Genomic DNA, 12,550 nt, shown 5'->3' with positions numbered 1-12,550 from the left:
GACCGGGTCATACCAAAGACTCGAAAATTGGTATCGCAGCTCCTGTTGAAATATTGAACTGTGCCATTATTTGCTCACATTGGCTGAAAAATTTGGAAGTATGTCCGGTATCCAATCGGCATGAGTTTGTCAGACGACTTATTGCATACTGGAAACAAATCGTACAGCACCACAGCCCTATTATGTTGTTATTTGGGCCTAGATTTGATGCTATGCTGTACGATTTTGATATATCTGACTGGCCTATAGGAAGGGATATCATGGAACCTTGCGTAGCGCACCCTTATAGCATGATTGAGAAAGATTTAAATTGTGTATAAGTACATATAGTTGATGCTTTTATGATCGTAGCATGATTGTTAATTCTTCAGGCCTATGCATCAGGCGAAGGCATTTCACAGATTTATATCTTCCGTGTCTGTTGACATTCGATTTGCGAAATAAGTATCCCTCCGCGGTTCCGCAGCACGCGCTGACTTTCGAATTATCGCCTGTAAAATATCAATATTTCACAAAAGGCCATTTCAATCGACTTCCAAATACTTTTTTACAGTCCAACAGATATATAACGTGCCTAGGCCCAGGTTTTTCATTGTATCGCACAGTCTTGTGGTGTTTTGGAAACATGAAATTTTAATAATAAACTGAACTGCTATATTATATTCCATAGTTTCATAGGCCAAGCAATGTACTGGTATGTTCCACGGCCGCAAACTCAATTATAGTTCTGGAATTGAGGTCGACTATGCTTTGATTTGAGAGTGAAATAGTCTGAATGTTGTGCGTGCTGTGATCGTACCGGTCGGAACCTTACATAACAAACAGTGCCGTAACCCATTGCGATTCATACCTTTACAATAAGTACCAAAATCGCCAGAAGCAGAATACCACTCAGTATTGCAATGGTCAGCCCGGTTGGCTTTTTGATATTCTCCTTTATCTTTGTCCAGACGCTTGAATCTTTATTGGTGTAGCGCGACATGACAGGGACTGGCTCTATAGAATAAACGGAGTCGGATTTCCGTGGTGCGGAAAGCTTGCAGAAACGTCGTTTACCTTCGCATTTTCCATTTTTTCTGATCAATGGCACAACGCATTCACATTTATAGCCGCCCATTGTATTGGCGCATTGTTCAAAGAGTCCCGTGCACTCGTGATTTCCAATCTGACATTCGTCAACGTCTGTATGTGAATTGAATTTTGTAGGGGTATTTTAAATCAGATAATCAGGCTCAGTGTACGCTGTGCATATACATTATACATCTCTCCAGAATCAAACAAAGGGGAAAGACTCGTTTTTTGTGGCGACGAACATATGCAAATTATACATACATAACTAAACGGTGACGTTGGAATTTGGTTTATCATTTATCAATCACCATTCGGATTTTTCTGAATGCCGGAGACCTTTCGCGTCAGAAGTAGGGCGGTATCATTGCCGCGACGCCAGCTGAGCGCTCACTCTTGCCGCACAGCCACTCATTTTCTCATGAGCTACTCTCTTGTTTCGCCAGACAACATTGTTGCGTCACTATGCCACTCTTCATAACAATGAAAAATCCGAGGCTGATTGTGGGGGTTCCAGTTCCACGAGCGAAAACAAAAATTTATTTTGGTAATCAGTAGCCTACAGCGGCAGCTTTCGGTTGATACCTGTTTTATTAAATTTGATGCTCGGCAAGCCGGTCAAAAATGATTACGGTAATTACCGTCAAATTGCCTTCAGCCAAATGGAAAGTGTGACGTAGACCAATTTCACTGTGCCGTGAGATTTGCCTGTGTCCACACCATATAGGACACTATGGCAAAACCATTAGCATAGCATTACACGAGCAAGGAGTTCAATAATACCAAGCCTACTCAAGCATTGAGAAAAATATGGGGCTTGTTGATCTTCTGTGATGTTTTCTTAACTCTACTCAAAATAGTTTAAGTTTCTGTTATCCGTAGAGAAGAATGGAGGCAATGAATGAGTAATTTCTGAAATAAATGATATTGCAAAACCTGGAATATATATACAATAACTTGACTGAGTGACCTCTGTGTCGCCCCGGCATAACTCCGCATTTCTCAGCGCATCCAAACAAAGGCTTAGGAAACACAGTGCTGACCTATGCATTCATCCTTTTCCCTTTCGTAACCAGTTTCGCACACGCACAAGTAGCCTCCAATTGTGTTTTTACATACGCTGTTGCCGGTTGCGTTGCATTCATGAGTTTCTGCGCTGCATTCGTCAACATCTGCAACAAGGAAATGCATCTTGCATCAAACAGATATCATTCATGACGTGTCTCTGTTTTCGTCACGTCCGGTTTCCACTTTGTCCCACGAAAGTCATTGTTTAATTGACAACTTATCAAATGAACCCGTTTCGTTATATTTCGCAATACCTGTACATGCTTTTCCGTGTCCCGAGAATCCTTGCAGGCATTCGCAAGTGTGGGAGCCATTCGTGTTGATGCAACGTCCATGCTCGGAATGACAGTTGTGAATATCCTCGTTACACTCGTCAATATCTGTAAAGGCATCCGATGCTAATCGACTTTCATGTGTTGCCTCGAAAACATATTCAGATACAACCAGGGTTGTTAATAACGAATTGTTTCTACTTTTTTGGAGTACTCAAGTATGTTTTTCCAACTAACTAGCACTATGCTAACACATGGGGTCAACTTTTTTGATTATACGTCCACTTCTACAGAACATTTTTCATATTTAGGTAAAATTACATACTTTTACTTGAAAATCGCTACTTTCACTTGGACCAGGGCCTACTATATAGTAGGCCCTGCTTGGACTTTAGTAGAAATTTACAACTTTACTTCCACTTCAGCTTGAGTACCAACGATGACTACTTTGACCACCTCCGGGTATAACAGATTTAATCTACAAATCCATCAATACGCTATGCTTTACAATACCTCTCTCGCAAAAATACCCGCGATACCCAACCGGACAGCGACACGAAAACGCATCGAGTTGGTCAACGCATGTTCCTCCGTGTCCGCATGGCGTTGAGGCGCATTCGTCGATTTCTGGATGAAATTAGGAACAAATAAATATTCCGGATAACTGAAACCGTCTGGAAATAAAATAGACGGACTTACGCACCCTCGCATTCGAAACCAGATCCCTGATATCCTCTGTCGCATCGGCAATCGTAACTGCCTTGCAGGTTGAAACATATGGCATTTGTGTCGCATGCTGAGATTTGGAAACCTTGATGGATTTTCTCAATATTTTAATTTCACCATATGACTATACTACTACCAGAACAAGTTATTAGCCATGTTGCAAAACGTTTGTGTAAGTAAGCAGACTCAAGTCGGGTTCTTGACTATAGAGAAGTGTGATAAATGTGGCAATTCGTTTCCCCGATTTGAGTGTAAGTATCGTCCCTCGGAGTATTAAATCCATCAGAATTCTAGATATCCACCTCTGTCATCCCATCAATATATATATATATATTATATATATCTAACCCGCGAGCGGGTAGGACAGTGTTTCTCAGTTGTAATTCTCATATATAGATATTGCATGGCGATACCTCCAGAAAGTCTACTTTATAAATGTTGCAATACCTGCACTTTTATTAGAACTGGTGTCCTTCATTTCTCCGCATTCGTCCAGATCTAAATAGAATTGAACTGAAATTGACTACTGTGAAACTAAATAAGTCAAAGTTCGTCTCGACTTCATTGTTTAGAAACTTATTATAAAAGTAACCTGAACATTTGGAACCGTTTCGTGTGTATCCGAGGTTGCACGTACAAATGTAACTGCCATATGTGTTAGAACAGGTCGAGTGTTCACCGCACGAAAAAGCGGATTCCTCTTCAGCTAAATATCGTAACGTCCAATAATTTTAGCTTGCAACCATAGGACCGGAAAATAAAATAGCTTACCGCTCCTGTTGCTGTGATTAAATGGAATACCACCACCCATCATGCACTCGTCAATATCTGAATTATTGAAATGCGCGTTTGAGCCAAAAATAAAGTGATATTTATTCATTCTGATAATAAGAAATAGAAACGCATAAATTTCGCGTAGAAAACGAATGTGTAATACAGTGCGTCTATTCGATAATGGAAATAGTATCCAATCTATGGTCAATTGGTCCATATGATTGGATTGTTACGAACCCGTTTCAGGTGCGCTTGGAGGTCACGGCATATGGTATTATCACATTCCGATATCATATTTACGGAACTGTCTCTCATTCCAGACGACTGCTCACGGCATTCAAAAGTACAGATAGTGAGCGACAGCGAGTATATCCTCAGCAAATTGATACGAACAGTAAAATCAGAGACAGATTCTAATAATTTCACGCATGAGTCATCTCACTACAACAGTGATTTTAGCCCGAGCTGTAATATACTCAACAAAACATATTTTTTGACACCCGTCGCTTTTATGCCGTTCCCATGCATTCATAGGCTTGATATGATATTTGCTTACTCCTCCGCTGACGGGAATATACTGAAAATACTAAAATTGAATTGGTTAGGCTTGATCGTTTCATGCACGATAATTAGTGTGAAAGTTTCGTGTGGACATATGAAATAGAAGTGAAGGTTTGACATTGAATATATGCGGAGTTCAGATGTTAACGCGGTTCAAAGTACTTCATATTGTCCATTCCCCGTATTTAAAATTTTTGGTCCGCTCGGTTACACGTTCACGAAACGCAGCTATTCTATCGCCAACCTCTTTGGCACAATTCCCCTTCGAAACCTTCCGTGCAAAGGCAGCGGAATCCTCGAAGTTCATCAGTACACTCCCCGCCATTTTGACACGGACCCGAATCGCATTCGTTTTTCTCTGCAAATAATGACGCATTAAGTGATTCACTGATTTAATGGATTTTGAAAATAATCTAATAGTGTAACCTTTGCACGTTTCGCCATCTCCTACGAAACCTTCGTTGCAGATGCAGTAGAAGCTTCCTGGTGTATTTTTGCACGAAGCGTTACCATCGCACGGTATCACTAAGTCAGATGAAGAATTTATACTGAGAGAATATAGTTAACTGACTCATGTCATATGCCCATTGGAAGAAAGTTTTAGTGTTGTAATTTGCAGCATTCATAACGTGACATCTCAAGTGTGGAATCGAAACGATTCCATGCACTCACCTATATGCGATCCCGTTCCTAGAGCCATCGCACATTCATCAATATCTGCAAATTCATGTTCATGTTACACGAACTATATACAGCTGAAATTCCAACTTCATATGTATATACTTAATGCTTATACATAGCTTACCTTGACAAATTTCCCCATCTCCTTCATATCCGTTCATACATTCACATTTGTAGCTACCATACGTATTGATGCATTCTGCGTCATCGTGACATACAGGACCATATCGCTCTTGCATAGCTTCCTCGTATTCTAATAATTAGGTCCTATTCGTTATTTCATGAATTCGAAGAAAAATTGGCGTGGGCGATAAATCATCGGTGGTAAGTTGCGAAATGGATATTCTGTGACGTAGTAAACGAGTGATGTCACAACCTTCGAAATTTCGTAAATTTTGTGTCAATCGTTAAACAAATCTTCGAATGTGTTGATCTTGAGTTTGAAGAAGGAAATATATTTAATCGTGATTCGTGATTACATTTCCGTGTTATTCTAATCGACTAATGCCCGATTTTTCTGTAATCGTAATCGCTAATCTCCAATTAATCGCACCACGTTAAATACGCTTACCTGCACTGGTATCGTAATCCATGCATTCGTCAAAATCTGCGGTAGAAACGAGGGCGTGGTTTCGGGCGATAAATAGATCGTGCAACGATTAATTTTCCTACCTTCACAAGTGATACCGTCTCCGGAATATCCAGGATTACACTGACATGTGAAGTGACCGTCTCTGTTGACGCACGATCCGTTTTCGTGACAATTGTGGAGCTCAAGTAAACATTCGTCGACATCTGGGTTTCGTTATGGTATATTATGACGATATCCAACTTATCAATTAATCACCCGTGTGGCTGATACAATAGCAAAATAGATATATAGCAGTGAAGTTCACCGGGGCGCCTTATTTAAAGTTATATAGTGCCTAGTAGCCTACTGCCTGCAACTTTATTCACAAAGTGTAGTTATACCGGTATAAAGACATATCGTGAATAGAAATGTGTAGTGTGGATGTTGTCTATTCATTAACATCATCGATGATCATAATTCGCCAATTCCATGTCGAAATTATTAGCAGGTGAATTCATCTTAAGATTATCTACCGAAAATAAAGCAATCTAGTAACATTGCTTTACCGAAGCGTCCATAGTCCTTTTATACAAACGCGGTAATAAAGTCTGGGCTATTTTTCAACTTACCCATGCAAGATTCTCCTGACTTGGTATATCCGTGATTGCATACACACTCGAACGATCCAACCGCGTTGACACACAACGAGTTTTGAGTGCAAGACACCGAATCGCATTCGTCGATATCTCAAAAAAGCAATTCGTTGGAATAAGTAATCAGCGGTATCTGAGCTTTCCATGAGGGCAGTGGGCCTATCACACGAAATTGAGGTGTTGTTGTTTTAAAAACACACCTAATTCTGCATACTACATTGTAGTTTTATTATGAGACCAACCTTGTTCACAACATTCCCCAGACCAGCCATCCGGGCACAGACATCCATCGCGTTTCACTTCTCCGCCATTAAAACAAATTTGATTGCAATTGTCTGTCTGTAATTTGAAAAAGTTAAAGATGCACAGTTTACACTCCACTCGTCATTATGCATTCATTTAGCATAACTATATAATACACACAATACCTCGGATAACTTTTCTTCGCACGGCGTCCCGCCACAGCGAGATAGTGTATTGATGGTTCTGTTGCGAACCTTCAACCCTTTGATACCACATGAGGTAGAGCACTCCGACCACAACGTCCACACACTCATAACGCAATCCACTGAAATATTTATTCAAATTATGAACTAAACCAAAGAGCGAATGTTAGAAAACCAATGGAGCTACAATAGACCTTTTCATTACATTGCAGCGCATCACAAATGTTGAATATATCTTGACTCACAATGATCTATTTTAGTGATATCCGAATATTCTAGCATTAGCAACCATGCAGTTCATTCATAATTGTATGCGTCTGCAATGCAGATTGTTACTATATTTTTCTTACCTGGACAACACTGAGTGTTGCATTCTCTCGATTCAGTTGTTTCCCCGACACACTCTTCACCTTGACACATTTGCGGTACAGCCACCGCACGTTGCCTGGATTGTGTTCCATTGCCGCAAGTTTTTGTACAACTGTCAAACAAATATAATTTTATCCCGACTAACCATAATACGCTTTGATGGTCGCTTAGGTTTGTATACTGCCAAAACTATGTTATTATTTGGTGAATACGAACTGAACACGACACAAAACTGTACCTGGGTATCATATGTATACGGCGGAAATCATGCACGCAACACCACATTATCAGATAGCCTATAACTTACCGTGTCCATTCACTCCAATTCGTCCATTCGCAATGTACAGGACAACAGACGTCATTACAGGCCCTTAGAAGAGTTCGAAATTAGCAAATGATAATTTTGACGAACATTAACACTCTCACCTATCCTCAAATGCACTCCCTATACATTCATTGCCTCCGCACTGGGGTTGAACTGCAACTGTCCTCGTTTTCCTCTGACTTCCTCGTTCGCACGTTTTCGAACAACTCCCCCACTGTGTCCATTCGTTCCATTTGCAATCCACCGGGCAGCACTGCGTATTGCACGCTTGAGTTTGCGAAGAATTCCCGCTACATTCGGCTCCGCCGCAGAAAGATGACTGCGCTACCGCACGGTTCCTGTATTGCTGCCCCCCTCCGCAAGCGACAGAACAACTTTCCCATCCAGACCATACACTCCATATACAGGGCGATGGGCAACATTGAGAGTTGCATTCTCTTTGCTGTGTAGGCGGACCCTCACACTCTTCTCCGCCACAATAGCTGGCTACTTCTTCCCCTCGACTTCGAGACTGAGTCCCACCTCCACACGAAACTGAGCATGATCCCCATCTTGACCACGGCTCCCAAGCACAATCTACGGGACAGCAAATGTCGTTGCATGTTCTGCTGTCAGTAGCCACTCCGGTACAAGCGCCCCCACCGCAAGATGCGGGAATCGCGACTGATCGTAATCTAGACTGGAATCCTCCTCCACAAGACACGGAACAACTTCCCCAATCCTGCCACAAAGTCCAGGAACAGTCTACTGGGCAACAGTGGGCGTTACAGGAACGGGAAGCTGAAGTTCCGCCCGAACAGGCCGCTCCACCGCAAAACGCAGATACTCTTGTTGTTCTATCGCGTGTCTGTGTACCTCCCCCGCATGTCACCGGACAACTGCCCCAAGTTGTCCAATCGTTCCAAGCACAGTTCACTGGACAGCAATTTGCATTGCAAGTTCTGGATTCCTGATCAGTACCAGAGCATGAGGCGCCACCGCACGCAGCAATAACCGCATGCGCTCTAGACCGTTGCTGACTACCACCTCCACATGTCGTGGAACAAGTTCCCCAATTCGACCATCCGGCCCACAAACAGTTTTGAGGGCAGCATTGGTTATTGCATTCGCGATTTTCGCTAGACAATCCAGAGCATGCGTTACCACCACACGATGCCGTTACAGCGTGACCCCTGTTTCGCGTTTGACTGCCTCCACCGCATTCTCTCGAGCAAGATGTCCAGGTACCCCATGCAGCCCATGAGCAATGCGTCGAGCAGCATTGTGTATTGCAAGGTTGACTCTGCGACCCAGACCCGGTACATGAATTACCACCGCAAGACGGAGCCGTAGAATATCCACGAGATCTGGAACGCGTCCCCCCGCCGCATGCCCTGGAACACGATCCCCATGCGTTCCATCCTCCCCATGAGCAATGCACCGGACAGCATTGCGTATTGCAAGATCTTGTATGACTACGTGGCCCGGAACATGCAGATCCTCCGCATGACGGAGCTCTCTGTCCTCGGGACCTTGTTTGTGTTCCTGAGCCGCAGCTACGTGAGCACGTTCTCCACGCTCCCCACGCATACCACTGGCAGTTGCCTGTGATAGGAAGAGTTTTTTTTAATGTGGTTTGAATTGATTTGATCTCTAATTTGCGATTTTGATAGATGAATATAATCACATCGATCCAAGGTGTCGGTTTTTCGATGACAAATATATATTGTCTGTCCATTGAAATATGAGTCGTAGACTATAATTCGATTTGACACTACTATATCATTATTCATCTTCATTTCTTACTTGGACAGCAGTGTATATTGCACGCATGCTCCCCGCTCGGCATATGGCAGGATCCACAAGCTCCTTGCTGAGCTGTTTTTCTTGCTGTCCAAGTACCTCCACCACAATTTGCACTACAAGGACCCCATTGCCAGGAGCAAGAATGTGTTGGACATCTACGCCGTCTTCTGCGCCTCCTTTAAAGTGGTTGTAAAAGAAAGTCATACATATACATGGAGTAGCGTTAAAACCCAGGTGTAATAAGGCAGACGCGTTGTTTTACGTTCCAACATTCTATCAACATTAATAGGGATAGCCATATCGCTATAGGTTGCAGTTAAAAAAATGGTTGTTTAAAACAACAAAATTGTGTTTTTTTAACTTGTACGTACAATTATGCCATAATTTTGTAACTACTTTCCAAAAAACATCTAGTATGAGTCTGCGGACGATTTACACTCGATATATAGCCGGCGTATACGATATGGAATGGTTGAATCCGTCAACAGCTATAGTACGTAGATATTAGGGGTCTTCAAAAATGACTTTTTTTCTCAAATCGTACTGGCTACTTGATAAAATTGTTAGGTTACCCACACACCAAATTTGGTTCAATTCCAACCAGTAGCCGCATTGCTACAGGAGAAGAAAGTTTCTATTTATTATATAAAAATAAATGACAAAAAATCTGAAAATTTTCTGTTCACCCCATGAAAGTGTTAGGTGGCCTATAGAAACGATGTTCACCAAATTTGGCTCAATTCTAATCAGTGGAAGCGGAGTTATTGCCGTCGAAAAATTTGGATTTGAATAAAATAGTGTTTACTATAATAAATAATTAAAGAATTGGTCACCGTAAATACTATTTTATTCAAATCCAATTTTTTCGACGGCAATAACTCCGCTTCCACTGGTTGGAATTGAACCAAATTTGGTGAACATCGTTGTTGTGGACCACCGAACACTTTCATGGGGTGAACAGGAAATTTTCAAATTTTTTTGTTACTCATTTTTATATAATCAATAGAAACCTTCTTCTCCTCTAGCAATGCGGCTAGTGGTTGGAATTGAACCAAATTCGGTGGGTAGGCTTAAATTAGGTAACCTAACAATTTTATCAAGTAGCCAGTACGATTTGAGAAAAGAAGTCATTTTTGAAGACCCCTAGTAGATATAGATCATTGGTACGGAATGAATGTTCTGATGATGATCACCGCCAACCGTAAAAATGCTGCGTGACGATGTAGTCCTGGTTATGAATATTTTTGGTACGTATATTGCAGGGGTTGGAAGCCTATATTCATCAAAGGAGCTATATTTAGCCTATATTTTCAATTGTCAATGTCAATCGACTATGACGTCAAAATTGAATATTCGTGACGTCATGCCTTAATAAAACATGCTTTAAACGAGGGCCTTGTTCTAAACATGCTTGTTTTAAATGCAACGCTACATATCGCTATAGATAGACATTTCTAAAACAACAACGGAAACTTGCAAATTTCTGGGTCGGGATTTAACCAAATATCAAATAAATGCATTTTTTTCTGCTCGCCTAGATGCACCAATCGCCTACTGCCACTTGTTACGCGCTATCCTCCAACTAATGAACGAACCATGCAGATGTTTCCATGCATATAATCAGTAGAATGATAGTCGCTAGGAAAGTCTTCGAAAGCATAGTGATGGTTTTTCGTCCGCCCTCCTTGAACAATTACAACTAGTCCGTACAACCGTGAAATTATTTATGGTAGGAAGTAGCTCTCATGTCGCAATGAAGAAATAAGTCAGTTGCTAGGTTTCTGAGACCTTAATATATTGTGACATGACTCTTGGCATGAGGTATACAAACGGATACGTCACCATATGGTTGATTCTAAAGCCCGACGCGGATTCGATTCGTTTTGCGACGTTATTAACAGGGAGGGAATCATACATCTTCAAAAGATTGTGATGGGTATCCTGTGGTAGTCCGAAGGATAAATATATGTTGAAGGTATCATATAAACATGTGGTTGGGTGCGGTTCTTGCTTTCAAGCCTCTAGCAGTCCAGCGAGTGAAAATATCAAATTATTTTGTATTTTTACGGGGGAAACTGGACAATGAATTAGCGAGTTAGGGTTGATTCTTTGAATCTTTGTAGTTTGAATAACTCGCCGAAACAATAACACGAAAGTTCCGAAAGTCGACCACTTGTAAATATCAACAACATGGTAACCACTAACCCAGGGATGGACAAACTTTTGAGCTCGCGGGCCGCATTCAACATCTAAATCCATTCGCGGGCCGCACTATATAAAATTGGGATTATAAACCAAAACGCAATATTGGTATTTGATTATATAGTAAGGACATGATAATATAATAACCAAACATTGCTTTGATGATCGTACACGCGTCAAAACATAGTGGCGAGCGCGGCTAGATGGAACCATGTTGACATAACAGTACGGGCCCTATTATCCAGTCCATATACAATTCAGACTGTTATTGAATTCGTATTAGCCACTCGACCAATCTAATTTTTTGCGGATACATTATTTTCGACGTGGTCCGGTGCACAAGACCTTAGTAGTTAAGCACCATTAACCCCACATACAACACATAGTAGCGAGGTTGGTCGACCACGATAACCAATTTGTCAAAACCATAGCGATGAAAGTAGGTTGTCCTGATTCTTAGAACAGGATTGAAATTTAAATCTGTGAGCAGCGATCTGTTCATAGATTTACTAATTCCACTTTTGGTTCAGTTCCAGGACACACAATGCTGACAGCATCATAACCATATGTTAGCGTCAAACACGCTTCTTCTACTATGTGTAGATAAAATATAAATACCCCAATTCTTCGCATATAGAGAACGAATCTACCTAAGACACGCGCGAATCGTTTTCATAAGCACATCACTGAAATAATTAAAACTGGAGTGGCCAATCTGATCCGTGATCCGAATTCTGTCAAATCTCGCTTAGGATTTCTGTGATGTTTAGCAGTTGAAACCTTTCAAATTGCGTGGGCTTTGAGATCGTGCTGTCACGTCAGAAATTAAACATAAAAAATAATACTGGAAGTATTTACCTTAGAACAGTGGTTCTCCAACTTTTTAAGACACGTCTCCCCCTGATGATGGTGAAAGACTTCGCGCCCCATTTATCGTCATATCACAAAACGCAACCAGGATGCTAGCAAACCTAACGGATAGTTTGTTGGCATGGAAGGTTACGACTTTGGATGAGAGATTTTTAAATATGAAATTCAGACTAAATACA

General features: G+C 41.4%; 2 protein-coding genes across 3 annotated transcripts in view; both read right to left on the bottom strand.

The window, feature by feature from the left end:
* Nucleotides 1–11,629, bottom strand: part of LOC145456006 (uncharacterized) — a 90,458-nt gene extending 78,829 nt beyond the window's left edge. The window contains exon 1 of the mRNA XM_080334041.1: nucleotides 11,498–11,629. The gene's annotated coding sequence lies outside the window, so the exon portion shown is untranslated. The remainder of the gene's footprint in view (nucleotides 1–11,497) is intronic.
* Nucleotides 290–11,060, bottom strand: LOC145455007 (SCO-spondin-like). 2 transcript variants are annotated; one of them, XM_080332958.1, is made up of 24 exons: nucleotides 10,895–11,060; nucleotides 9,300–9,475; nucleotides 7,616–9,098; nucleotides 7,497–7,559; nucleotides 7,171–7,301; nucleotides 6,803–6,942; nucleotides 6,617–6,713; nucleotides 6,351–6,467; nucleotides 5,823–5,945; nucleotides 5,722–5,757; nucleotides 5,275–5,403; nucleotides 5,142–5,186; nucleotides 4,896–4,994; nucleotides 4,714–4,827; nucleotides 3,906–3,962; nucleotides 3,727–3,840; nucleotides 3,582–3,632; nucleotides 3,112–3,219; nucleotides 2,922–3,035; nucleotides 2,391–2,516; nucleotides 2,112–2,240; nucleotides 1,057–1,182; nucleotides 851–996; nucleotides 290–491 (listed from the first exon to the last, which is right to left on the bottom strand). In XM_080332958.1, exons 1-24 carry the CDS (start codon nucleotides 10,957–10,959, stop codon nucleotides 396–398), a joined length of 3,885 nt encoding a protein of 1,294 aa, XP_080189084.1. In that variant the 5' UTR covers nucleotides 10,960–11,060; the 3' UTR covers nucleotides 290–395. The 2 variants fall into 2 exon arrangements, with proteins under 2 accessions (XP_080189084.1, XP_080189085.1); XM_080332959.1 differs by having other exon boundaries at nucleotides 3,588–3,632.
* Nucleotides 11,630–12,550: the final 921 nt, after the last annotated feature.

The sequence above is a fragment of the Botryllus schlosseri genome, chromosome 14, assembly GCF_051294905.1.
Source record: "Botryllus schlosseri isolate E-star chromosome 14, Bs_hap1, whole genome shotgun sequence".
NCBI lineage: Eukaryota > Metazoa > Chordata > Ascidiacea > Stolidobranchia > Styelidae > Botryllus > Botryllus schlosseri.
The sequence above is the reverse complement of the archived record's forward strand: the minus strand, read 5'-3'. Positions and strand labels throughout refer to the sequence as shown.

Coding starts and splice junctions, on each gene's coding strand:
- LOC145455007 (XM_080332958.1), bottom strand. CDS start 10,959: ATGCTTTCGAAGACTTTCCTAGCGACTATCATTCTACTGATTATATGC. Junction 5,758..5,822: donor AGACGGTATCACTTGTGAAG/GTAGGAAAATTA, acceptor TTTCTACCGCAG/ATTTTGACGAATGCATGGAT. Junction 3,841..3,905: donor TAATCACAGCAACAGGAGCG/GTAAGCTATTTT, acceptor TACGATATTTAG/CTGAAGAGGAATCCGCTTTT.